General features: G+C 47.6%; 1 protein-coding gene and 1 long non-coding RNA gene across 4 annotated transcripts; one reads left to right on the forward strand and one right to left on the reverse strand.

Annotated features, from left to right (window-relative positions):
* Nucleotides 1-915: 915 nt before the first annotated feature.
* LOC147157346 (uncharacterized) lies at nucleotides 916-5831 on the reverse strand. Of its 3 annotated transcripts, none has more exons than XR_015091224.1 (6): nucleotides 3976-5831; nucleotides 3879-3896; nucleotides 3689-3793; nucleotides 3357-3588; nucleotides 3010-3165; nucleotides 916-1547 (listed from the first exon to the last, which is right to left on the reverse strand). It is a non-coding gene; the product is annotated as an uncharacterized LOC147157346 (long non-coding RNA). The 3 variants fall into 3 exon arrangements; XR_015091225.1 differs by lacking the exon at nucleotides 916-1547 and adding an exon at nucleotides 2646-2911; XR_015091223.1 differs by lacking the exon at nucleotides 916-1547 and having other exon boundaries at nucleotides 2646-3165.
* LOC147157347 (ATP-dependent chromatin remodeler CHD4-like) lies at nucleotides 4443-25230 on the forward strand. The gene is made up of 41 exons (XM_086062636.1): nucleotides 4443-4714; nucleotides 5094-5263; nucleotides 7125-7231; nucleotides 8384-8644; nucleotides 10652-10770; nucleotides 10860-11143; nucleotides 11224-11354; nucleotides 12063-12204; nucleotides 12288-12454; nucleotides 13632-13865; nucleotides 13943-14146; nucleotides 14612-14820; nucleotides 15030-15161; nucleotides 15241-15340; nucleotides 15556-15747; nucleotides 16474-16674; nucleotides 16800-16937; nucleotides 17013-17134; nucleotides 17214-17387; nucleotides 18152-18293; nucleotides 18364-18495; nucleotides 18809-18926; nucleotides 19016-19140; nucleotides 19341-19433; nucleotides 19525-19663; nucleotides 19752-19921; nucleotides 20337-20514; nucleotides 20601-20690; nucleotides 20886-20977; nucleotides 21172-21305; nucleotides 21383-21527; nucleotides 21609-21759; nucleotides 21877-21983; nucleotides 22071-22329; nucleotides 22425-22475; nucleotides 22554-22739; nucleotides 22814-22922; nucleotides 23013-23145; nucleotides 23779-23974; nucleotides 24579-24802; nucleotides 24899-25230. The coding sequence occupies exons 2-41, from the start codon at nucleotides 5200-5202 to the stop codon at nucleotides 24911-24913; spliced, it is 5970 nt and encodes a 1989-aa protein (XP_085918762.1). The 5' UTR covers nucleotides 4443-4714; nucleotides 5094-5199; the 3' UTR covers nucleotides 24914-25230.
* Nucleotides 25231-25649: the final 419 nt, after the last annotated feature.

Below are 25649 nucleotides of genomic sequence, written 5' to 3' on the forward strand. Positions count from 1 at the left end.
TTGACATTGTGTTCCATCGGTCAGGTGGTTTTGGTTTTTACGTTTGTCTGCGTGTGTAATCCCCATGTCTAATGTGTGTGTGTGTGTGTGTGTGTTGACATGCACGCACGGAGTCATCTGTGACATAAGTGGTTACCACGCATACTGTGTGACTCGGACTATTATGGGCTGTTCTTTGTTTTGTCACGACGTGCCTTGGTATGGAATGGGAGGGGGGAGGGGAGCTGGGTGCGTGCATCTGTGCGTATGTTTTAAAGGTGGCGGGGGGGGGGGGGGCTTGTGTCTTTTTAGTGTGTGTGTGTGTGTGTGTTGTGTGGCGGTGGGGGGGTCACAGGGGTTGGGGGTTTTACGTGTGGAGCAGGAGATTGGTGGCGAGTGTGTTGCGTGTGCGTGTGTATGAGGAAGTGAGCAGGACGTATGAAATGGCGGCATGCATGTGCGTGCGCATCTCCTTGTGTGGTCACGTGATCTTGTACACGCCAGCACACACAACTTTTGGGGGAGGATTTTGCAATGGGCTTCACCGTTGCTTTAATGTGAACTGTTTCAGGAACGTGATTTGACCTTCACAGGTGACATTTTCATGGGAAACGTCAACAGCCGCAATTGTTTGGTCTCTTTTCTTTTTTTAATGCAATCTATATCGGACACACGGCCAGGTCACCATATCGGACACCTTGTGTGATCACGTGATGTTGTGCATGCCGGCAGAGATTTTGCCATTTCTCTTGGGCTTCACCGTTGCTTTAATGTGAACTGTTTCCAAAGTACTAGTTTAGAATTTTCTTCTTCACAAGTGACATTTTTCATGGGAAAGTCACATCTTTGAAACATCACTATCTGCAATTGTTTGATCTATTTTCTAAACTTGCTTTAATGTGAACTATATCAGATACACACTTTTGCTGTTTTCGATTCCACTAGTGACATTTTCATTCATGTCAAGTCTTGTGCATGTCAACAGTTCCAGATTTTTTTCCGTCAATTGCATCCTTTACGTTGACATCGTCTTGCTTTAATGCGAACTATTTCGGAAATATCCATGATCTATTTCATGGTCCACGACTGACATTTTTAGTCTTCTACATGAGAACAGATTTTTTTTAAAATTGGGAATTCTATGATTTTTCATTATTGCTTTAATGCCAATGATTTCCGAATGACGTGGAGTATATCACTACTACTAACAGTTTCACATCAAAGCGTACTTTCTCCAATTACCAATTTCTTTAAAGTAAACTCTTTCGGACTGTTTCACTTTGTCATGTTCACGACTTGTCATTTTCATGGAAAAGTGACGTCTTCTACGTCCATTTTCCAATTATTCTTTTGCGTTGACAACTTGTTTCACAATCACTTTAATGTGAACCATTTCAGAAGTACACATGTATTGCAGAGTAGTAGACGCGCTGGACATGGAGTTGCGTCGTTAGTGTGTTGATGGTGGTGGGCGGGTGTCAACGGTGCGAGCGAGCGAGAAAGGCCTTGTGGGTATTTTCAGCCTTTCCAAGTGGCTCGCAGTTGCAGACGAGCTGCACTTGAGGAACCTTTAAGACAGGAAATGATGATGGTGGCGGTGGCGGGGGCGGGAGGGGGAGAATTAGTGATTATTATGGAGTGGCAGACCAAGCAGTGAAGGGGTGGGGGTGGGGGGTGCATATTATGGGATGTCTGCATTCTAAGGCAGGGGGAGGGGCAGATGCCTTTTTTTGTGCCCGTGCCCCCCCCCCCCACCCCACCCCCACCCCCACCCCCACCCCTCCAACACAACGCGTGTATGACATCACAGAGCAATATGAACAATCAAATGTGCTGTGAGGAGATTGGAACGAGCTGCGTAAACAAGAGACGCTAGAAATTCAAAATGGTTCCATGAAATGGCGGCTGAAAGACATCCATGCGTTGTCATCCGTACATGAGCCAGCTCAACAGTTGATGTCAAACATGTATTGTCATCATGAAATCATTTGTTCGTTAAATCAACAACGATTGGATCGTGAAGTAAAACGCAGTTCCTCGTTTGGCCGCAAATGTAAGAAAATTGTCCAAAATGTGGATGATTGTTTTCCAAAGTAAAAGCAGACGTTTGAAAAATGTCTTTCTTGATTCAATACAAAAAGAATCAGTCCGCTCTCACGCTGGATTACACAAAATACGACGAGAGGAAGAAATTCGGACTATTTTCCTTCCAGACGGTTGATTGATTAACAAAATTGTTGATTATTTGGTCATCGGTTTGAGCTGAATACTTCACACCTGCTTTTCGGTTGCCCCCCCCCCCCCCCCCCCCAACCTTCAAATCCTCAATGACTTGGTCCAGTCATCGCAGTATTATGGGATAATTTACATTGTAATCTGACCCTGTCTGTCTGTACCCCCCATCTCCATGGTGACCATCTGCACAGGAGCACTATTATGGTCTGTAACCCCTCCCCAAAATTCTTCTTTATTACACCTCAGAAATGTTATCATTATGCAACACACACTTCTGCACAAGGTGCTGTTGGGGGGGGGGGGTCGTGAGACTTGCAGAGGGTTTCTATGACAACTGCCCCTACTATCCTTCTGATTGGAGATTATGTGATGTTACCCCCCCCCCCCCTCCCCAAAAGCACACATGAAGACTGTGTCCACGGGAAGGAGCGAGTTGGGGGGAGGGGCGTCCGTGCCAACCCAAGAAAGAAAGACGACAAGTTGGGCCTGACGGGACAAAGGAAAGTGGTCCAGGATTTTGCCCAAGATGAACGGACGGATTTGCCTTTGCGCCTCTTCAGCAAAGCGGGGATTGGTCGCCAAAGACAGGCGACGTCATAAAAGATGATTGACTTTGCTGCTTCGTGAATGTTCGTGTAGCAGTTGTGACGAAGGCCGATGCTAATGTTAGCCTGTGCATGTTCGGGTTAGCATTACGCTAACAGACGTATGAAAAGAAATGAAATCAAAAACATTTTGTGTTCAGAAAAAAAACATTGTTTTTCCCTTTTTTGTCGCAAAGAGAAGATGTCTTACCTGGCCGGCGGGTCGGGACGACGCTTCGGCCTTTTATCAGCGCTAAAACTTCCAAATAAATGTGAGCACAAACTTCAAGTGTCGTTCCAGCCTCTCATTTGGAAAACTTCTTCTTTTCCTTCCCTCAACGTCATGTTGTCCAATCGTCTCCCATTCCTTGACACCAACAGTGGGAGCAACATTTTCCAAATACGCTCTTTGAACAAGTTCAAATATGTCGAAAGCATAAAAATCCCCCAAAACATTTTATGTTCTCACTCTCTACGGCGCATTTTCACCTATCGTAGGTGAGTCTGGACCCCAAGTGACAAACGCGGGTTCGCTGTTGTGACGAGCCCAGCAATTACCTGTGCATATTTCAAGATGGCGGACGGCCACAGCGGGGCCACGGGTCGTCGTTAGCCTCGTTAGCTGACGAGCGCACGCGTGTCCGACAAACCAACGCGTCCACTTTCCACCGTCGGCTCGGTCGCTGAAGAGCCAAAACGTGTTCGTCTCCGGCCAGCGTGCGCACGTGCGGCCTCCTGACACAAAAGTTGAGGTTGTCACCTGAGCAAGATGGCCCCCGCACGTCCGCGTCTAAGCAAGAGAGTTCCAATGATGACACTTGATGCAAATGGCTACCAGCAGCCTCTTTCCCACAATTTACTCATAAATCAACTTTTTCCGCGCACCTCACCTGTGACAAAATGTCTTCCAGAAAATCCGCCAGCTGGTCATCCGCTCGCCAGGCTGTTGTGTCGCGACCTTTCAGGACAACATCCACGCGCTTTTTCCTCCACACCTGCATGTAATCCGTTGGATTAAATTCACTTTTTCAATTTCTGTCAAGGGTTTTCAATTGAATTTTGCAGCAGGTAGTCAATCACCTGCAAGTAATCTGGCACCTTTTGTTTACAAACATTGTCAAGTCGTTTCAATACAGCTAATCAAAAGGTGGTGGTGGTGGGTGGGGGGGGGGTTCACCTGGGTCACCGTTCTAATCCGGGTTCAAGGGTCATCCTGTCCTAGTGTACGTGCAATCAATTTACAGTACAGTACACAAGCGCGCGTGCAGACGCACTCGAGTGAGCGTGCACGCGCAAGTCAGCAGTCATGTGGCGCGCACAGTTGCCATGTGACTGCTTGTCCTCCCCCCCTCCTATCGCACTTTTTTGGGAGGGGGGAGTTATGCTTATTGTGGGATGTTAGTGACTGCGTGCATGACTATTATGGGATGTCAACAGAGGTGGGCGGGGGAGCGTCACCGTGGTAACCCTGGTTACCATGGGGGGGGGGGGTTAATGGAGGAATGGGGAAGATACTGAAAGGGAGGCGGTGAGTTGAATATTATGGTCTGTATGTTGCAAGGTAACTATGCAGAGTGGGGGAGGGGTGACCGAAGCGTGGATGTGTGTGCGGCAAAGAAGGAGGGGGGGGGGGGGGTGATATTATGGGATGCCTGCCCCCTGATCTCTTTGTGTGTGCGTGCGCGCGCGCGGGGCGTGTGTTGTGTGCGAGATCGAAAAAGGAGACGAACGACGTCGTGCGCACACGCAGCAGCAAAAGCGGCCGCACAAAAACAAGGAAATCTGCCGAAAATCCGACAGCGCCGTTACCCGAACAAAGGAGCGCCCGCCAACTATTGATTGAGACAACTATTGAGGCTGGACTTTTTTTTCTTTTTTTTTTTTAGGGGAGGGAAACAAGAGCGTGGAGTCAAGTTGTGAGTATGCTACTTTTGCCATGAATGGACGCAAGTGGAGATGAGATGATGGCGGCTTGTCAACGCTTCTTCACTGTTGTGCTCGTTTGTTGAGTTTGGCCGCAAAATGGGAATCGGTCAAGCAAGCTGGGGCTAGCTCGCATGCTAATGGTGGTGGTGGTGGGGGGGTGGGGTTAACTAACGAGAGCCGGTTGCTAATCTTTTCGACATGTTTGGCTAAAGTTAAACGTATTGTCCGGCGCGCTGAGTGTTTTGTATGTCCCTGTCCGGCCGACCGGCTTTTCCCATTTGCTAAATATCCCCTTCCGTTTTCTGTTTTGTTTTGTGTCCCCTTTGGCGGAAACCCGACCGGCTCCTCTCCTCGGTGTCTTTTGGACAGACTCGACGAACCCTGGCATCCAACTCTGGATTATTATTGTACAAAGCAACTTTTTATTTAGTTAGCTAAAGCTAGCTAAGCAGCCAAAAAGTTTCCGCTGTCCACGATGTCTGGGAGCGAGGACGACAGGGACCATTACAGAGCCTCCACGCAGGACCGCTTAATGCAAGGTAAGTCGACGACGACGAGCTTGACTTGTTAGCCACGCCGTGCTAATGTTCCCGCTGGCTCCTCGCGTTTTGTCACATTCATATCAATCATGTCCACTTAGCATTTAGCGGCTAACTACCGGGTTGCTAACGTTAGCTCGGCGGCGGTCGGCGAACGCCTACGCTCCTATTCTCCTCGATAAAACGCCGTCGAATTCTTCACGAATCCGAGCAGAAATTTCACTGTTTACCACCCCCATAAAAGACGGCGGATGGTTCCCCGTTGAGTCAGGACGACATGTTCCCGCCCGGGGCCTTACGCGAGTCAGCTACCGGTATTTTTTCTTTCTTTTTTTTTCTTCTTTTTACGTGTCGATGACAAGATGGAGGCAGCCAGTTAGCTTGGAAGCTGGCGGATGACGTTCGGCGGCGGCTTCCCTCCTCGTGGCCGGCTGCCCGACTGCCTGCCGCCAACTGAAAATGGAGAGAAAACACGAAAGTGTGGTGGCTTTTACTCGACAAAGCTTTTAACACGAATTTCAGCCGACACTTAACGTGAGCGTGTGTGTTTGCGTGGGACGTTATTTGGTTCGCGTGCCCCGACAACAAATAGTCCGCGCTAGTTAGCTTCTAGTGCTAAAGTGCAAACATTTCATTGGTGTTTGCGGAAACACGAATACTGTATTTTCAGTTTTAATCCCTTAAAGGAACTGTTAGGGTATGTTGGTCATACACCTAACGTCCTTATTTAATAATAAAAGGATTGAATCAATTAAAGCGAGTCAGTGTTGAGAAGTTCTCATTTTGGACCACGAAGAGGTTATTTCTTTAAAAATGTATTTAATTTTCTGAAAGTGCGGGGATTTGTGTTCAAATCCCGCCCCGTAAATTTTTTTAAAGTACAATTTCTTGATGCAAAATGTGTCTTACTGCCTGAGAGTTCTGGATATATTTAGGCTGGTAATGCCTATAACAGCCATCTTCGGTGGCAAAACAAAATGAAAACACACAGAAGGTGGCTAAATATCCACCAATCAGAGCCATTCACGGCAAAACATCCGATGGCTTTCACTTTGTGTGGACATGGTCAGAAAAATGAAATTGTCCCTCCATCTTCCTGTATACAGCCACTTTCATGTCCTGCAAACGTTTCAATTAAATGCTGATTTACAATTTTCTGTTTTGAATTCTTCGTGTCCATTTGCCAGAGGCACGAAGTCCTGATTTAACAATGAGCGATTTAATCAATTCGAAAGTCAGTCTGCTCAGGAATTCCAAAATTTTGAAAAATAAAAGAACAGTTATCTGCGTAGATATAAGAAAAATGAAATTGTGCATCCATCCTCCTACACACTCAGTCACTTTCATGTGCAAAACTGCAATCGGTTTGTTTAGATCAAACATCCATGTTTCTTTCAATAAACAAAGCGTAAAGGGTGATTTTAAGTTTTCTGTTTTAAGACCTTGAAGGAATTGTGAGTTTGTTTTGGTCATAAAAAGTATGGCCTGATTTACCAATGAATGGTTTCATCAGATCAATGAACTGAATTTGAATGAAAGACGTGCCAAACAACACACGGCAACGCGGTGAAATCTTCAGCCGTATACCCGATGAGTTGATGATTTCAATCTGTTCAGAAAGTCCTCAAAAGTTCCTCGAACCACTTTATTGAACCGAGAAAGATTTCCAAAATGCTTGTGGCTGACTATGAAAAAAATGAAACGACCTCAGCCGGTTTGTGAGGAAGAAAGTAACCAAACATGCACATAGTGTAGCTATACAGTGATTGTTTTTCTAATATTTACACACAGCCGCTCGTGTGTACTGTATCGTCCCTGTTTCTGTCCTGACCCGTGCTGTCTCTGCTCACCTAATCCATAGATGACGAAGATGAAATTTCAGAGAATGAGACTCAGAAGGTGAAGAAGAAGAAGAAGGCCAAGAAGAGCCGAGAGAGTAAAGGCAGCAAGCGGCGTTCGCGCAGAGAGGTATGGTCATTGGGTTTTTGACGTGCTATATGGCGGGGGCGCGGCATCAAATTTTGAGTTTTAAAATTCCTACATATTGACGCATTCCCGTCGAGAGGCACGAAAATTTGGAGGCATATGTAAAAAAAAAAGTCCAAATGTATCCGATCGTCTTCAAACTTGGTGCGTTTCATCTAATGATGTTGAAGATGAAAAGGAATTGAAAGCTTTTTATTTCGTCGCACGCTGTTGCCGTGGCGTGCACTGTTTGCAAAGAAAAATGCAGCTTTTTTTTGAGGGTCTAAACATGGGCGAAAACTCATGAAACTTTGCGCACACATCAGACCCGCCACAAACATGAATATTTTGGAGATTTCTTGTGCAATTTCCAATAAATGTCTCAAAAGCGCCCTCTTATTTCTGATTGTATGATTCAGCTAGATTTGTGAAAATGATGACGCTTACCTATCAGCCTAAGACGGCAGAAAAAGTATTCTGTAGCCATATGCTAAACCCAACAGGAAGCCCCTCCCCCCATTTTGATCTTATTTTGGGAATTGCGCATCATTTTTGGCCTTTTAATGAAACTTTGCACACACAACGCTTGGCAAAAACGTTTACATTTTAGACTGTCCATGTCCTATGTAACAGTACCCCGACGTGGCCAGAGCTGCGAGGGCCCTTAATAGCCGCTCGCAGCTCTAGTTTATTTATTTATTTGTCAGGGACCATGTAGAAAAAAACAAAGTTGAGAGTAAAGGTACTCTGTACTGCATTACTCCTATTGTAGCTCATTTCTATCTGCATTTCCTTCGGAATCTGCTGTAAATAACAATGCGCATTTGTCTAAATAGATGCCAACCCTGACATTATATCACTTTAAAAATAAAGCTTCTCAAATAGTAGTTAAAGGCTTCTTTGGTACTAATTAGCAGCCATAGCCACTCAAAATGGGTAGTAACTATAGCTTAAGGATTGAGACTCAAAACAAAGCAACCAAAAGCAGTTCCCGTATGTGCGATAAGTCAAACTGTATTTTAATATACCCGCGAGATTTGCGGTCCTCGCTCACATCTGATGCAGATGAACGACGAGCGCAGAGCGAGGTCACAGTCAGCGGCTTATGAATAAACCGGCAGTTGAATGGTTCAGCATCTCAACGTCACCTTGCAGGAACTTGCCATGAGCTCCCCGGAGCGCATGGACGCGGCGGGGAACGAGGAAGACGCAAACGGCGGCGGTGGCCAAGCTCAGCGCTCCGACAGCGAGGGCAGCGACTACACGCCGGGACGCAAGAAGAAGAAGCGGGCCAGCAGCGGCAAAGAGAAGAAGCGCGGCGGAGCCAGCTCCGAACGCGGCTCCGAACGCAGCTCGTCCAGAAAGAAGGAGCCCGAACCGGAGGAGGAAGACGAGGACGACGATGACGACTTCTCGGTAAGGAGCGCCGGATGACCGTTGTGCGCTGGAGACTGCAGCCGGGCGATTCGTTTATCATTTACATTCATTCCAATTCATTTGTTTGACTGGGTTTTTGTTTGTTTGTTTGTCGATTGTGCCGTCTATTGTTGCACATCTGCACTGATGTGCACAACTTACACTAACAATACGGCTGCGAACAGAGCGCTGCTAGTTTCTGAAGAAGAAGGGGGAGAACAATGTAACGTTTGTTTTGAATAATGTCATTGGAAGTTTATTTTTCTCAAACAAAAAGGGGCCAAAAAAATCTGATTTTTGTGGAAACCGAATCGGGTGAAATGTCCCAGCCCTTCACGAGAGACCAGAAAGTGGCCGCTGTCCGTCCAACTCGTGCGTGCTTGAACGTTGTTATCAAGGTTACGCAACATCTGATGCAGTTAGGAAACACAATTTGTTTGCAATCAAATGTGTCTCTTGTGTGTGTGTGTGTGTGTGTGTGTGTGTGTGTGTGTGTGTGTGTGTGTGTGTGTGTGTGTGTGTGTGTGTGTGTGTGTGTGTGTGTGTGTGTGTGTGTGTGTGTGTGTGTGTGTGTGTGCGCGCGCTTATGGTAAAGGTGTCAAAGTTGAGGTTGTGTTCCACCTGTTCAAGCGGGTTGTGTTGTTATTTCAGCCATGTTTTTTATAAAAAGCTTGATGTGTCACAAAAGCAGCTCGACTGAGCACCTTTTCTGCTTGATGATTTTGTTCACAAAAAAGCTTGATGTGACGTTTTGGAGAAACCAACCCATGTTCTTACTGAAGAATGGAAAAAGTTGGGATTCTTTTTTTTAAGTCCACCTTTTATGGATTTCAGTATTGGGGGGGTTGGCGCACACACTGCCTCCCAGTTGTGCAATCCAGGGTTCAAAGAGTTCAAATCTTGACTTAATGTGTGGAGTTAGCACCTCCTGGCTGCAAACCTCCACAGATTTGCTGACAAGATGGCCGAATGCATCACAATTTGGCTGTGGTGCAGGTGGTTGTTCACGAGTCGGGAAAACCATGAACAGCACTCGTTGTCTTTGCTAGTTTGACATTCAAGATATTTCAACTGAAGCCGCAGTTTCGTTAAGTAAAATGAAAATCAGTTTTTCAAACATAACTGAGCCAATATTGTGCCATCATATCAGAAGTGTGTGTGTGTGTGTGTGTGTTTGGGCAAAATAACTTTGCCCTTTTTTTCTTCTTTTTCTTTGTCTCACCTGTCATGGACGCGATATGAGCGATGGTTAAACAAAGAGCCACGGCAGCCAATAGGGGGCCTCCTACTTAATGACACTTACTCAGAGGTGGGGGAGGGGGGTGTTGCATGCGTGTCTGGGGCGTGTAATGCATATATGCAGTTTCCATGGCAACCTGTCTGCCTGTGTTCTTGACCCTTTTTTCCCCTCCTGGTTTGGGTTAGAAAAACATTTGGATTCGTTTGTACTGATGCCCTCATTGCAGTCATTCAAGCTCCTCTTGAAGATTGCCAGTTGAGAGCTGGCCTTAGTTTTTCATCAAGTGGGGCAGAATCCATTTATGACTTGACTGATGTACAACCCCCCCCCCCTTTTTTCTTTTTTTTTTTGTTGTTGTCATCAATGATAAAGGTTGCCTTGCACAATAGAATCAAACAGAATGTGTTGGGACAGTTTCTTGGATTTTCTTCTTTCTTTCTTTTTTTTCTATGGACATGGATACAAAGCAAGTATGTTCATTTGAGAAGTGCTAAGTCAACTTAAAGCATAAAGAAAAACAGAAAAAACCTCAACCTTATCTGTCCAAATGTTCCCCAAACACTGAACAAATTCTCTTGACTCAGGTAGAGAATGCTTTGGAAAAGATGCCAGACGCATCGTGGCCCCATGCAGCTATCCACAATTGAAAATGGATGGATACATAGATATTTAATTTACTTGATTTGAGGGGGGAGGGGGGGGGGGGTCATGGCATTCACGTGGACCTGTTGTCATGATGTTTTGTGACCTTTGTGGTTTCCGTCCAGGAACCCAAGTCGTCCTCCCAGCTGCTGGAGAACTGGGGCATGGAGGACATCGATCACGTCTTCACCGAGGAGGACTATCGCTCTCTTACAAATTACAAGGCCTTCAGTCAGTTTGTCAGGTAGACGTTCGCACCTTCACCCTGTTCAAGTTCAACTGTGAAATCACCCGTGAGCAACTAAGCATCCGCGTTGTGTCGCTTCCATCCAGGCCGCTCATTGCTGCCAAGAACCCCAAAATCGCCGTGTCCAAGATGATGATGGTTCTGGGCGCCAAATGGAGGGAGTTTAGCACCAACAACCCCCTGAGGGGCGCAGCAGCCGCCAACGCCGCGCTGGCCACGGCTAACGTGCCCGCCGCTGTCGATAACATGGTGGCCGAGGTCGCCCCGGTGGTCGCCCCGGTGGTCGCCCCGGCCCCGGCGGCCGCCCCGGCCGAGCCCCAGCAGCCGCCCGCGCCTCCTCTTCGCAAGGCCAAGACCAAGGAAGGCAAAGGTACGGACGGACGGCTTGGATGCGGCTTGGTGTCGATTGTGCTCGCTCGGCTGACTGCGCTTCCTTTGGGGCTTGCGCAGGTCCCAACGCACGCAAAAAGTCTAAAGCTGCGCAGAAACCGCAAGAGAAGAAAAACAACGCAAAGACCAAGAAAGTGGCTCCTCTGAAAATCAAGCTGGGAGGCTTCAACAGCAAAAGGAAACGCTCATCGGTACGAGATGGCTTCTTGACAATCATAATCTTTATGCCAGTTAAAACAAACTCCACTGCAAACAAGCAAAACAACAACAACTTTGTCTTAGGGCTGGACGATATGGTCCAAAAAGAAAATGTCCATTTTTACAGACATTCAGGACGATTACGATTTTAATTGATTTCAATCTAATACACCCAACAAACATTTATTTAAAGGTTTCATATATTCAAAAATAAATGTTCAGACACCAATAATGTATACTGATTCTGAATTAGTTTTAACATAAACTTAACATTCATAGTTTTTTCTTAAATGCCACAATTAAGTAGTTGGTAGCTATTATAAACATGTCTTGTAAAGCACCCATTCCAGCATTCTGCCACAAAATGACAACTTGGAAATGTAACAGAACATAAGAACAACAGTTTTTAATAATCCAAAAGCCAAAATTCGATTTCACGATTTAGCACATTTTTAACGATTCGATTTTTAAAATGACGATGTATCGAATCAATTCGATTAATTGCCCAGCCCTACTTTGTATCATGAGACTAATAATTTAGGTGACTTTAAAAAAAAACATTACAGTCATATGACACATTTTGGTGTGGAAAAGGCATCTGCCTAAAAAAAAAAAGTAGGACAATAGTATTGCAAATGTTACGGGCCGACAAACGACAGCAGGAATGTGTTGACAGGCCCTTGTGTGCTTTGCGGTTTCAGAGCGAGGACGACGAGCCGGACGTGGACAGCGACTTTGAGGACGGCAGCATGAACAGCGTCTCCGTCTCCGAAGGCTCCAACAGCCGCAGCAGTCGTAGCAAAAAGAAGCCTTCGTCCAAGAGCAAGCCCAAGAGGAAGAAAGGTAAGGCGTCGCCTCTGCAGCTTGTCCATGCAAGACAAAGGACGACAATGCCAAGCGTCTCTTGTTTGCGTTCCTTCGCCAAGCCGAGGACGCGGACGGCTATGAGACGGATCACCAGGACTACTGCGAAGTTTGTCAGCAGGGCGGCGAGATCATCTTGTGTGACACGTGTCCCCGAGCCTACCACATGGTCTGCCTGGACCCCGACATGGAGAAAGCCCCCGAGGGCACCTGGAGCTGCCCGCACTGCGTAAGCAAAAGTCGATCTTCCTTCTTCTGTCGTCTCTGTGGAGAACAAACAAGCCGAGGCGTCCGACTCATGTTCCTCGCAGGTCACATTGTCGTTGTGGTTTCTCTCGTAAGGAAGTCGGCAAGTTAGAGTCCATCCAGGATTGTGATTGTTGTGCTCTAAGATGCCTAATCGAGTGGTAGAATTCCCACCCATCCATTTTCTTAACCGCTTGTCCTTACACGGGTCGCGGGGTTGCTGGAGCCTATCCCAGCTGGCTTCGGGCAGTAGGCGGGGTACGCCCTCAACTGGTTGCCAGCCAGTCAAAGTAGTGGTACAATTTATTTTTAATTTATTCTGAAAGTGCTTGTGTTGTGATGGAATAGCCGCAATATTATTATTTTTTAACATTACAGGCAGCATTTGCAAACAAAGGTTTTGGAGTTGTAACAACCCAAGTCAATTAGGCCTTGAGTGATTAATTAGTGTTCAACACGGCATTGGACTTTATTTTAGTGCCATTTTTTTTTTTCAACTTTGTTACTGTTTATTGTTTTGACATTATGTAAAATTGTCTTATTTTTGTGAGCGTCTTCACACCAAAAAACAGAAAATCAATATGGCGGCATAGATTTGTATGCGTGGGAAACTGCTCTGATTGGTTGAAACTTGAGTAAAGCTCTGATGATTATGGTGGCTCCAATTTGGCAAAGTTGTAGTGATTGGTGCTTATATCATCTCGCCAAAACTCTTTTTCAAAAGTCTTCGAGTCATGAGTGATGCAATGAATGAAATACTGTTAACTAGATGGGAATGATTCTGTATGCGAAGGTGCCTTCATGACGGCGTAGTTCCTTCTGCTCTGAAGCATTTTTAACGCAAAAAGGCTTTACGCAATTTTCACTTTTCTAAAAACCTTGACACGTCATAATGCTGCACAGCTCCTGCATGGTGAGGGAAGAGACTGCGGTTTGATACTTCGCAGACAGTTAAGAGAGATTTTTCAGGCCATTTCCAACACTTAAAATTGATTATGTAAAAAATAATCAATGCGATATCAGTCAGAGATAATGACCATATTTGGACTGCCCAACGACAACAAATTAACTTTGGAATGAGAAGTCCATGAAAAAGTCATTTGAAGTATTGAAGTGAAGTTTGCCCCCCCCCCCCCCCCACACACACACACACTGTGTAGGAGAAGGAGGGCATCCAGTGGGAGGCGAGGGAGGAGCCGTCAGAAGGCGAGGAGGACAACGGCGACGCCGGCGAGATGGAGGAGGACGACCACCACATGGAGTTCTGCCGAGTGTGCAAGGACGGCGGCGAGCTCCTCTGCTGCGACTCGTGCCCGTCGTCCTACCACATCCACTGCCTCAACCCGCCCCTGCCCGAGATCCCCAACGGCGAGTGGATCTGCCCGCGCTGCCTGGTGAGCGAGCGCGCACTCGCACCGACGCCGGTTTCACATGTCATCCGTCCGCAACGGCAATTTCCCTCCTGCCGCAGTGCTCCCCAATGAAGGGGAAGGTCCAGAAGATCTTGACGTGGCAGTGGGGAGAACCCCCCGCCCCGACACCCGTACCCCGGCCGCCGGACCTCCCTGCGGACGCGCCCGACCCCGCCTCGCTGGCAGGGCGGCCCGAGCGAGAGTTCTTCGCCAAATGGTACAACATGTCCTACTGGCACTGCTCTTGGGTCACGGAGCTGCAGGTGAGAAATGTTCACGTGTCGACATGCGTACGATGGATGAGTGGATATCAAAATTCTACACACCCCTGTTCAAATGCCAGTTTTATAATTAAAACAAACACACACACAAGCCCATTAACCAATCGCATTCAAAGACATTTTAAATGAAAGTCAGCCACCATTTAAAGTGGTAACTGCAAATAAAGTTCAGATCTTCTAGTAGGCTTTTCCTGACACCAAAATCTGGCAATTGAACAGGGGCTGCGGCAATTTTTTTAGATTGCAAAAAAAAAGAGGCCAGCAAAGAAAATATTTAAATGACACAAATTATTTAAAAAAATATACATTTCCCTCCACTCCGAAAAACGGCCAGGAGAAGACATTTTACCTGATCTTTTTTGCATTTTATTTTATTTTGACACGTAAATCAATGAAAAATAATGGATACAAAAGCACACCATTAACACTCGGTCCGACCTCCACCAGCTGGAGCTCCACTGTCAGGTGATGTTCAGAAACTACCAGAGGAAGAACGACATGGACGAGCCGCCGCCCATCGACTTTGGCGACGGGGAGGAAGACAAAAGCGACAAGAGGAAGAACAAGGACCCCATGTACGCACAGCTGGACGAGAAGTACCTCCGGTTCGGGATCAAGATGGAGTGGCTGATGATCCACCGCATCATCAACCACAGGTGAGCACGCGTCATCAATAAGGTTGGGTATTGTTTTGTTTTTCTCGGAAGGGAGGGGCGACAACAGCACACAACTCGATACCGGATTGTCTTATTTTTGTGATAAATAAGCGGGGGTGGGGGGCAGTGGCCAAATAGTGGCCCTGAAATGAAAACCCAAATCATTGTATTGAACTGGCTCACTGTGTGCGTGTGTGTGTGTGTTCCAGTGTGGACCGGAAGAACAACGTGCACTACCTGATCAAGTGGCGGGAGCTGGCGTACGACCAAGCCACGTGGGAGGCGGACGACATGGACGTTCCCGAGTTTGACACCTTCAAGCTGCAGTACTGGAACCACAGGTGTGCGCCGGCACAAGCCTTTTTTGCGAACCTTTGGCCATCCCTGCGCTAACACGCGCCTGCCTGACTTGTCTCGCAGAGAGCTGATGATGGGCGACGAAGGCAAACCGGGAAAGAAGATCAAGGTGAAAGGTCGTGCCAAGCGTCTGGACAGACCGCCGGAGAACCCCGTTGTTGATGTGAGCACGGAAACACATTAACATGTTGACATTTATTAACACCTTGATTTGACTTTTGCAAAAAACAAAAGACTTTCAAAATGTTACATCATTCCCTTTCAAAAGAGGATAGTTGCCATCTTTGGTCCTTAAAAAAGACGATTTTTTTTTGCTCTTTTGATTTGCTCTCTGCTGCTGCTGACTTATTCGGTTGTTTGATGTCACTGTGTGGCTAGCCGACCATCAAGTTTGACCGTCAGCCCGACTACCTGGACAGCACGGGCGGCACGCTGCACCCCTACCAGCTGGAGGGCCTCAACTGGCTGCGCTTCTCCTGGGCGCAGGGCACCGACACCATCTTGGCCGACGAGATGGGCCTGGGCAAGACGGTCCAGACGGCCGTCTTCCTCTCCTCGCTCTATAAAGAGGTGGGTGGCGCTCGAACGATAGCGCCTGATAAGCGTTCACTTTAAAACGACGCACAGTAATAATCTCATTCATTTGGATGCAAAGAATGAAAGCGTTTTTTTCAGGATTTTGGTTTGCCCGTTACAACAGATGATGATCACCAAAATCCTGAAAAATTCTCAACTGTTTTACTTTTGACAGAAAACTGTTCTTCCCAAAAACGAAGTCAAACTTTATGTAAATGTTTAAGAATGTCCAAGTGGCCCTCACATCTTTCAGTTTTTTTCTATGCGGCCCTCAGATGAACGTTTTGATAGCTCTCCTTGAAAGCATTCAATGGACCGTTGCCATGACAACGGAAGTTTACTGTGTGTGTGTGTGTGACGGCAAAAGGTTGCTGTCGTTTTTTTGTTGGCCTGTTGCTGTCAGCCATTTTGTGTGAAGCTAATTTGGCAACATCAAACAGTTGATTGTCACTTGCGCTGATGGGATGTGAGACTGCTGCCACCTGGAGGTAGGGGGGTGAAATGCACGTTGGTGCTTTATGTATGGGTTGTGATCGTGTTCACCGCATTTTTATTTTATGAATGAAATTTAAACTGCACATGCAAACATTTTCAGCTGTCACAAAGGTTGAGAGCAAGTTGCACTTCTTGACGATGAGCCCGAACAGCCTCTGCTCAATCAGCACTTTCTTTTCATCACGTCTCGCCGAATGACGCGCACCGTCCTCTCCGCACCCACAGGGCCACTCCAAGGGTCCCTTCCTGGTCAGCGCGCCGCTCTCCACCATCATCAACTGGGAGAGGGAGTTTGAGATGTGGGCGCCCGACATTTACGTGGTGACCTACGTGGGGGACAAAGACAGCAGGGCCGTCATCAGAGAGAACGAGTTCTCCTTTGAGGACAACGCCATCCGGGGAGGGAAGAAAGCCTCCAGGATGAAGGTGGGTGCGCGTGGCGCCCAGTGTAAAAACTCATACATACCCAATTAAGCAGACTAAATACAACTACCGATGGCTTAATAATTGGTGATGCAGCTGGGTCATGTTTTTTCCTCCCCCCAAAACAGAAAGACTCGTCCATCAAGTTCCACGTCCTTCTGACGTCGTACGAGCTGATCACCATCGACATGGCCATCCTCGGCTCCATCGACTGGGCTTGTTTGGTGGTCGACGAGGCTCACAGGCTGAAGAACAACCAGTCCAAGGTACGGATGCGACATACCGCCGCTTTTCCGTCATCCATTCACAGTCGCCGTTTAACCTGTGGTGGTTTCCCGCAGTTTTTCCGCGTGTTGAACAACTACCCCCTGCAACACAAGCTGCTGCTCACCGGAACGCCGTTGCAAAACAACCTGGAGGAGCTTTTCCACCTGCTCAACTTCCTCACGCCCGAGAGGTTCAGGTAATCGCGCCCGCGTCACACTTCTCTCCCCGCCGCTTTTGTTGCGCTGAGACTGACGTGAAGGGATTTGCGCGGGCAGCAACCTGGAGGGCTTCTTGGAGGAGTTTGCGGACATCGCCAAAGAGGACCAGATCAAGAAGCTGCACGACATGCTGGGACCGCATATGCTCAGGAGGCTCAAGGCCGACGTCTTCAAGCACATGCCCTCCAAGACGGAGCTCATTCTGCGGGTGGAGCTCAGCCCCCAACAGAAGTCAGTCACGCAGTCATCCACTTAAAAAGAAGGAAACAGATGTTTTTACTTGCACACGAAAAGCTTCTACGTTGAAATATTGATCATCTCGTCTCGGGTGCTTGGCCTGATGAGTTGAAAGCTATTTTCAAAGTAAAGCTTTTATTCTGTTGTATGAATGGCAATAAACATGCTAATTGTACCTTTTGCCATCTTGAGGGAGAGCATGCGAAACCTGTTGCTATATGTCGCTGACATACATTATTTGATGTACACAAATCAGTTTTGGTACAATGAGGTGAAAATGGATCATTTCCTGCAATGGATCAGGAATATAATCTCTCGGGGTTATATATATATATATATATATATGTTTTTTTGTTTTCCCCCAAAAGCAATCAGAAATGGTAGTTTTTTTATTTGAAAAATGTATATATAACCAATAAGATGCATGATTTGTAGTAAATAATTCTTCCCCGCCCGCAGTTGTTTTGTGTTTGCATTTTTTTATATATTTTTTTTTATTCTAAGCAGGATAACGGTGAATTTCAGGTTACTGATTTCATTTAAAATTATGTTAAATATAAATTGACATTAAAGTATGTCTCTAAAATGATTTGAAGAAAAGCATCAGGTGTTTTTATGAAATAAGTACACTAGATTTACATTTTTGAAATAAAAGATTTTTTTTCCGCCACGTTATTTTAACAAATACAATGTATCATTTGCAATAGATGAGAATTTTCCAAGCAATTAAAAGATTGAAACGTGTGTTGTGTCCACAGGAAATACTACAAGTTCATCCTCACCAGGAACTTTGAAGCTCTCAACACCAAAGGAGGAGGCAACCAGGTTTCACTGCTCAACGTGGTCATGGACCTCAAGAAATGCTGCAACCATCCCTTCCTCTTTCCTGGAGCCGCAATGGTACGACCCCGAGCGTCCGGGAGACTGCGAGAGTGATCTGTGATTGGTTAACGTTGGCCTCTGTAAACAGGAAGCTCCCAGGTTGCCCAATGGGATGTACGACGGCAGCTCGCTCGTCAAGGCGGCCGGCAAGCTGATGTTGCTGCAGAAAATGATGAGGAAGCTGAAGGACGGAGGACACAGAGTGCTCATCTTCTCTCAGGTGAGATGTTGCACAATAGCTGAAACCCGACGGAACTGGACTATCGCCATCCAAGCTAGCCAGCTAGCTTAATACTAACATGCAATATGAAATGCTCCCGGAACTTAGCATAGCTGTGCGATGGTTCCAAACCAAACACACAGAGCGGCAAGACATACAAACAAAGCATCCAGCAATTCCTTTAAAACTTTTTAATTGGTGCCGTGACCCGGATGATTTAATCTGGCCTTCTGATTGGCTGTAGCTTCTGTGCCAATATAGTGGCATTCCCACAAATTCATTCATGGCATCTGCTTTGCGTGCTTCCCTGCAGATGACCAAGATGTTGGACCTCTTAGAGGACTTCCTAGAGAACGAGGGCTACAAGTACGAGCGTATTGACGGCAGCATCACAGGAGGGATGAGACAGGAAGCTATCGACCGTTTCAACGGTAAGAGGCGCCCACTTGATTTTTTTTTCCTTCTCAAGAGTGTATCAACTGCACCCGAGTGATTGACGTGATGTTGTTGAACCGCGCAGCTCCCGGCGCTCAGCAGTTCGCCTTCCTGCTGTCCACCAGGGCCGGAGGGCTGGGCATCAATTTGGCCACCGCCGACACGGTCATCATCTACGACTCCGACTGGAATCCTCACAATGACATCCAGGTACGACAAAATCCTGACCATTTTTTGCTTCTCTTCAGTCCTCACTTGGTTCTACCCACATTTCCTGTTTTAGCTCATTTGGTCGGGTTCACTTGCTGTGAATCCTCTCTAGTTTTGTCTCGTGCTCTTTCTGTGATTCCTTCTTAATTTCAGCATGTTTTAACTTGCCGGGATTCCCTTTTGGCTTCCTGTGATTGCAGGCTTTCAGCAGAGCTCATCGAATCGGCCAGAACAAAAAAGTCATGATCTACCGTTTCGTCACCAAGGCCTCGGTGGAGGAGAGGATCACGCAGGTAAGGAGGAACACGCACTCGAGCGCTTCCCGACCTTCCCGTTATGTCGGGCCCATCGGTTCAAGACTCCGCCCCCTCCCTCACCTGCCAGGTGGCCAAGAAGAAGATGATGCTCACCCACCTGGTCGTCCGACCCGGCCTCGGCTCCAAGACGGGCTCCATGTCCAAGCAGGAGCTGGACGACATTCTCAAGTTCGGGACAGAGGAGCTCTTCAAAGATGAGGGCGAGGGTGCGATTCCACATAAAGGGAGAAAAAAACCCGCAATTGCTGAGTCACAAGTTTAATTTTGTGCGCGCGCATGCTTGCCCTGTTCCAGGTGAGAACAAGGAGGAGGACAGCAGCGTCATCCACTACGACGACAAGGCCATCGACCGGCTGCTGGACAGAAACCAGGACGGCACCGATGACACGGAGCTGCAGAGCATGAACGAGTACCTGAGCTCCTTCAAGGTGGCGCAGTATGTGGTTAAAGACGAGGATGAGGAGGTGAGTGAGCGACGCACGTGTGGCCGCTAGCATGCAATACAAAATAATTCATCTGCAATAGCAAATCGTTTTTTGTTACACGTAGTTTGTTTTTTAGCACCATACGGTGGAGAAGAAAGCGAGCGCTATAATGGTTCAGCCCATTTACCTTTGGCTGTAGAGAAATCCTTAAATTTCTTTGGCCTGAGCACTAAACCAGTAAATGGGTGAATTTGGGAAAGCCAAGCTAAAAATCGCCGGGCTTCAGGCGACTTGAAATTTGGACTTGCGTGTATTTTAAAAACCAATTACTTAAAAATCAGGGCTATTTTCCAGGCACAAATGATACAGCGTGATTTAGTAGCTGATTGTTCTCAACTCGGTGAAGCGTGCAACGCGCACGTGCATGTGCACTTAGCAAGTCCTTGTGTGTCAGGAGGAGGAGGTTCAGCGCGAGATCATCAAGCAGGAGGAGAGTGTGGACCCCGACTACTGGGAGAAGTTACTACGGCATCATTACGAGCAGCAGCAGGAGGACTTGGCCCGCAACCTGGGCAAAGGCAAGCGCATCCGCAAGCAGGTCAACTACAATGACGGATCGCAGGAGGACAGAGGTCAGACACCGGCGTCCGCCAACCTTCTTCATACGTCCCATCAACCGCTTGTTTAAAAACGTGTTCTTTTCATTGTGCTTCCTCAGCCGATTGGCAGGATGACCAGTCTGACGGCCAATCAGATTACTCGGTAGCGTCCGAGGAGGGAGACGAGGACTTTGACGAGCGATCGGAAGGTGAGACACGTAGCTCCACGTGTCCGCAATGCACATATTCATAGATCAGACACTGACACGCACTTCATGCAAATGAAATGCAAGCAGCACGCTTTATTTTCTTTCCTTTTGCATCTGCTCAGCCAGAACGCTAAGTTTTTACAATATGTAGACACAATTTGTATTTCAACTTGTCCGTCCATCTGTCACATGCAGCTAATTCGCGCAGACCAAGCAGGAAGGGCCTAAGGAATGACAAAGACAAGCCGCTGCCCCCCCTGCTGGCCAGGGTGGGAGGCAACATTGAGGTGAGCAGTCTCCTCACTCGCTCTTTCCTGCTACACCGCGGGGGGGGGGGGGGGTGTCATTTTATGCATTATGTACTTTCTCCACCAAAAATCTGCATTAGCCCCCCCCCCCTTTTTTTTTTTATCACGTTCCCTGTGAGTGTTCAGTGAAATGAACTTTTAGCGTCTGACCGGCAAGTTGAAATGTGGCACAGGTTCTGGGCTTCAACTCGCGGCAGAGGAAGGCTTTCCTGAACGCCGTCATGCGTTACGGCATGCCGCCCCAGGACGCCTTCACCACGCAGTGGCTGGTCCGAGACCTGCGAGGGAAATCTGAGAAAGAGTTCAAGTAAGTCTGCTGGGCGTGCGCCTTCAATTCAAGTGGAGGAAATGCAAATAGTTAATATTTTTTCGTGTGGCTGTCAGGGCGTACGTGTCTCTGTTCATGCGTCACCTCTGCGAGCCCGGTGCCGACGGCGCCGAAACCTTCGCGGACGGCGTCCCCAGGGAAGGATTGTCGCGGCAGCACGTGCTAACCCGCATCGGCGTCATGTCGCTCATCCGTAAGAAGGTAACGCGCCGAGCCGCTCGGCCGACACGGCCGTCCGTGTTTGCGGCGCTCGTCCCACACGTGTTGTCGTGTCACCGGCAGGTTCAGGAGTTCGAACACGTCAACGGGCAGTGGTCGCTGCCGTGGATGGCCGAGCTGGAGGAGAACAAGCGGGCGGCTCAGCCCGACTCGCCGGGGAAAACGCCGTCCACGGGAACGCCTGCCGACACGCAGCCCAACACGCCCGCTCCAGGTAACGCACGGCAATTGCTCACTTTTTTTCTTTTTTTTACGGTAATAATCAATACTTTTTTCGAGTGTTTCAATCAGACATGTTTCTTCCAACCTTTTCTTTTTTTTTTTCCTTTAGTTGAGGAGTCAAAAAGCGACGAGGCCGTCAGGGACGGAGACAAAGACGTGAGAAAAGACGGCGAGGTGGACAAGAACGGCAAAGAGGCCACCAAAAACGCCAGCGAGGTGACAGCACGCAATCGTTTAGACGGACAAATCACCCAGATGGCAACAAGTCCTCAAGTGTTCACGTGAGTCTTCTTCCTTCCGCAGGTCATCTCAATCCCCGACGACGATGACAAGAATCCGGCGGAGGAGAAGAAAGCCGACGAGCCCATGGAAACGGACCAAACGACCAACGGGGAAGCCGACAGCGCCAAAGACGGCGACAGCGACAAGAAGAGTCCCGAAGGCCGAGACGACTCCGCGTCGCCTTCCGAGGCCAAAAGCGACGGCGCCGAGGCCAAAAGCGACGGCGCCGGGTCCAAAAGCGACGGCGCCGAGTCTAAAAGTCAAGAATCTGATGCAAAAGGTAAATCGAACCCGATCATGTTTTTCCAACAATCAAAAGATAAACTCACTCGTACGCCAGATGCACTTTTCATCTTCGTTGTTGTTTTCCTCCAGAAGACAAGTCGGAGAAGATGGACACGACTCCGCCCGTTGATGACAAGAAAGGTAGCGTCTCCTCATTGGTTGTCACCGCGATGATGTCATCCCTCTTCGGGCTTGTGAACGTGCCGCCTCCTCCCTCAGCGGCAGCCAAAGACGAGAAGGAGGCTCCTAAATCCGAGGAGGCCGCCAAACTGCAGAACGGCGACGGCAGCAAGGACAAGGACAGCGCCGCCGCCGCCGCCGCTGCCGCCGCCGCCGCCGCCCTGGAGGAGAAGAAGAAGGCCAAGAGTCGCTTCATGTTCAACATCGCCGACGGCGGATTCACGGGTACACACACGTGCATGTGCGCACATTGAAAGGCGATGTCATTCCTTCAATGAGGTTCGGTCTGGTCTGTTCAGAACTTCATTCGCTGTGGCAGAACGAAGAACGCGCCGCCACCGTGACCAGGAAGACCAACGAGATTTGGCACCGGCGCCATGACTACTGGCTGCTGGCCGGAATCATCCAGTATCCTTTTGGTCACACTTTGACCCCTTGATCGTGGTCGCTTGGATTGTTCCTGATGTCGTCGTTGACCTTGACGACGGCGTCCCTCAGACACGGCTACGCTCGCTGGCAGGACATCCAGAACGACGTCAAGTTTGCCATCCTCAACGAGCCTTTCAAAGGCGAGATGAACCGAGGCAACTTCCTGGAAATCAAGAACAAGTTTCTGGCCAGGAGGTTTAAGGTAGCCACGCCCACAACATTCTGCTTTCACCGCCTTCCGAGGCACATAACTGACATTACAAAAAACGCAAACTACACCAACAAATACAAAAAGTACATTGAGTTAATTAATTTTTATTAATTTTTTGTGTTGATAAACGAGTGGAAATAATGAAATTGGATAATTTCCTGCAGCAGATTAGACATAAAGTGTAAGTGTTTATTATGAAATAAATACACAAGTATTTGAAATGTAAAAAATTGAAGTATGGTTTTCATCAAATTAGTTTAACAATGCAATATTTGTAGTAAATATTGATTTGACATAATTATACCATAATTCTGGGCAAAATTTAAAATAATAACTTTCCATTTTTTCTGCAATTTTTTTACTTTTATTTTTCTCATTATTAATTTTAAATTAACTAATTGTATCAAGTTACTGATTTATTTTTTAAATTTTGTTCAATTGAAGTTTAAAGTGTGTTTTTCTTCAACGTGATTGTTCAGCAGGTTGTTGTGACACAACACACCTATTTTTTGTATATTTATAAATAAAAAAAAGTGTTTTCCTAGAATGAATTTGGTTCATATTTCACGGCACACTTCGCGCTTGTCAGTCGTTCCACGAGACGGTGTTTGTGTCCCGTCGCAGCTCCTGGAGCAGGCGCTGGTGATCGAGGAGCAGCTGCGGCGCGCCGCCTACCTCAACATGTCGGAGGACCCGTCGCACCCGTCCATGGCGCTCAACACGCGCTTCAGCGAGGTGGAGTGTCTGGCCGAGTCGCACCAGCACCTCAGCAAGGAGTCCATGTCGGGAAACAAGCCGGCCAACGCTGTCCTGCACAAAGGTTGGTCACTAGGGGGCGCAGTTCCCCTGCAAATTCCTTAGTTAGTGATTAGGGAGTCGGAGAATTATTGCCAACACAGTCAGTCATTCGCTCACTTCCGACAATCGTTACACAGATCTTAAGTCAACCGTGTCGGCCACGGAAAATCTTTAGTCTGTTGGCGCTATGCATCATGGGATATGTTTGATTTTCTTGTGATTGGCGGCGGCGGCGTCGTCGTTGTTGTTGTTCATCACTTTGCAAGATGCAATGAACCAAACCACTAATTTTGAAACTCTTCAATTCACTACAACATACTTCCTTCCTTGGCAGCATGATGGCAGCAAAGCACTACTTTGGTCTAAATGAAGCGCTCAGTTAGTTCACTTAAACATGGTGTCCTGGCAACAAGTTTGCTGCAGAGAATCTAAAATGTTCCGTGACACCAAGATGCCACAAGGTGGCGACAAAATGACACAAGACCATACGCTTCTTTTACTGAGCACAAAATAGTCACTACACGTTCCAGTAGCACTACAAAATGGCCGCCTCCCTAATCTGAAAATGGCTTTTATCGACCAGACATGTATCGGATGATGTCATCGCGTGTGCTTTTGACGCTCAGTGCTGAAGCAGCTGGAGGAGCTGCTGAGCGACATGAAGGCGGACGTGACGCGCCTGCCGGCGACCATCGCCCGAATCCCGCCGGTGGCCGTACGTCTGCAGATGTCCGAGAGGAACATCCTCAGCCGCCTGGCCAGCCGGGGGCCCGACACGCACACGCAGGCGCACCCGCACGCGCAGGCGCACCCGCAGGCGCACCCGCAGGCGCAGACGCAGCCGCAACAGGTATGCGCGGGAGGCAGGAGGTTCGCCAAATTCCACCTTGAGCAGACTAACGCAGGTTTTGACCGTTTCGTTCTTTGTCCCGTCCGTCCGTCTCAGATGTCTCAGCAGTGACGGATGACGCTCGGCTCTTTACCTCGAACCCCCCCTGCCCCAAACCACATTCCTGATTGGCGACGGAGGGCGCGCCCAAGCTTGAAGCCACGCCCAGCTCCCCAAGCCCCGCCCTCAACAGACACACAGACTTTGAGTTTCCTGGAGGACGGACAGACGGACTTCCTTCCCGACTCCGCCTTTGAAGCTGTGGACACAAAAGCAATTTTATTTTTTTTCCTCAATTTTGTTTTTTCAACTTCTGTATTAATATTATTGATATAATGTTATTATGATGGTTTTTTTGGGACCTAAATAAAAAGTGAAATAAAAAATCACTTTTGGCTCCTATTGAGCAAAAATGCGTGAGTCAGCAAAATCACCGCAAATGCACTTGATATTAATAAGAATAATACGGCTCCCTTCATATGTCATCAAATTACTAAGTGAGCTCAATCGATCTTTGAGGCAAACATCATTTATTCGTTTTGAATAATTAATTGTCAATACAAAACAGGAAAGTAACGCCAGCAGTGCTGATGCTGTCCACAAGGGGGCAGTGTTCTCTAACCAAAGAATTTGAACAAACCCAAAAATAGCTATTTATTAGAATGAATGTTTTCTAACCCTGAACTGAATTACAGGTAAGTTACAGATTAACCAATTTTTGTGTTTGTAATTTGAAAGCATATGAAAATAGTTTTATGCTTGCGAGTCTGTCCTGTTTACTATTTTGTTCTCAGGGCAGTCGATGGAC

Source organism: Leptonotus elevatus, chromosome 19, assembly GCF_054856555.1.
Source record: "Leptonotus elevatus isolate MCC_2025b chromosome 19, RoL_Lele_1.0, whole genome shotgun sequence".
Lineage (NCBI taxonomy): Eukaryota > Metazoa > Chordata > Actinopteri > Syngnathiformes > Syngnathidae > Leptonotus > Leptonotus elevatus.

Coding starts and splice junctions, on each gene's coding strand:
- LOC147157347 (XM_086062636.1), top strand. CDS start 5,200: ATGTCTGGGAGCGAGGACGACAGGGACCATTACAGAGCCTCCACGCAG. Junction 19,434..19,524: donor TGGAGGAGAGGATCACGCAG/GTAAGGAGGAAC, acceptor CTCACCTGCCAG/GTGGCCAAGAAGAAGATGAT. Junction 19,922..20,336: donor TTAAAGACGAGGATGAGGAG/GTGAGTGAGCGA, acceptor CTTGTGTGTCAG/GAGGAGGAGGTTCAGCGCGA.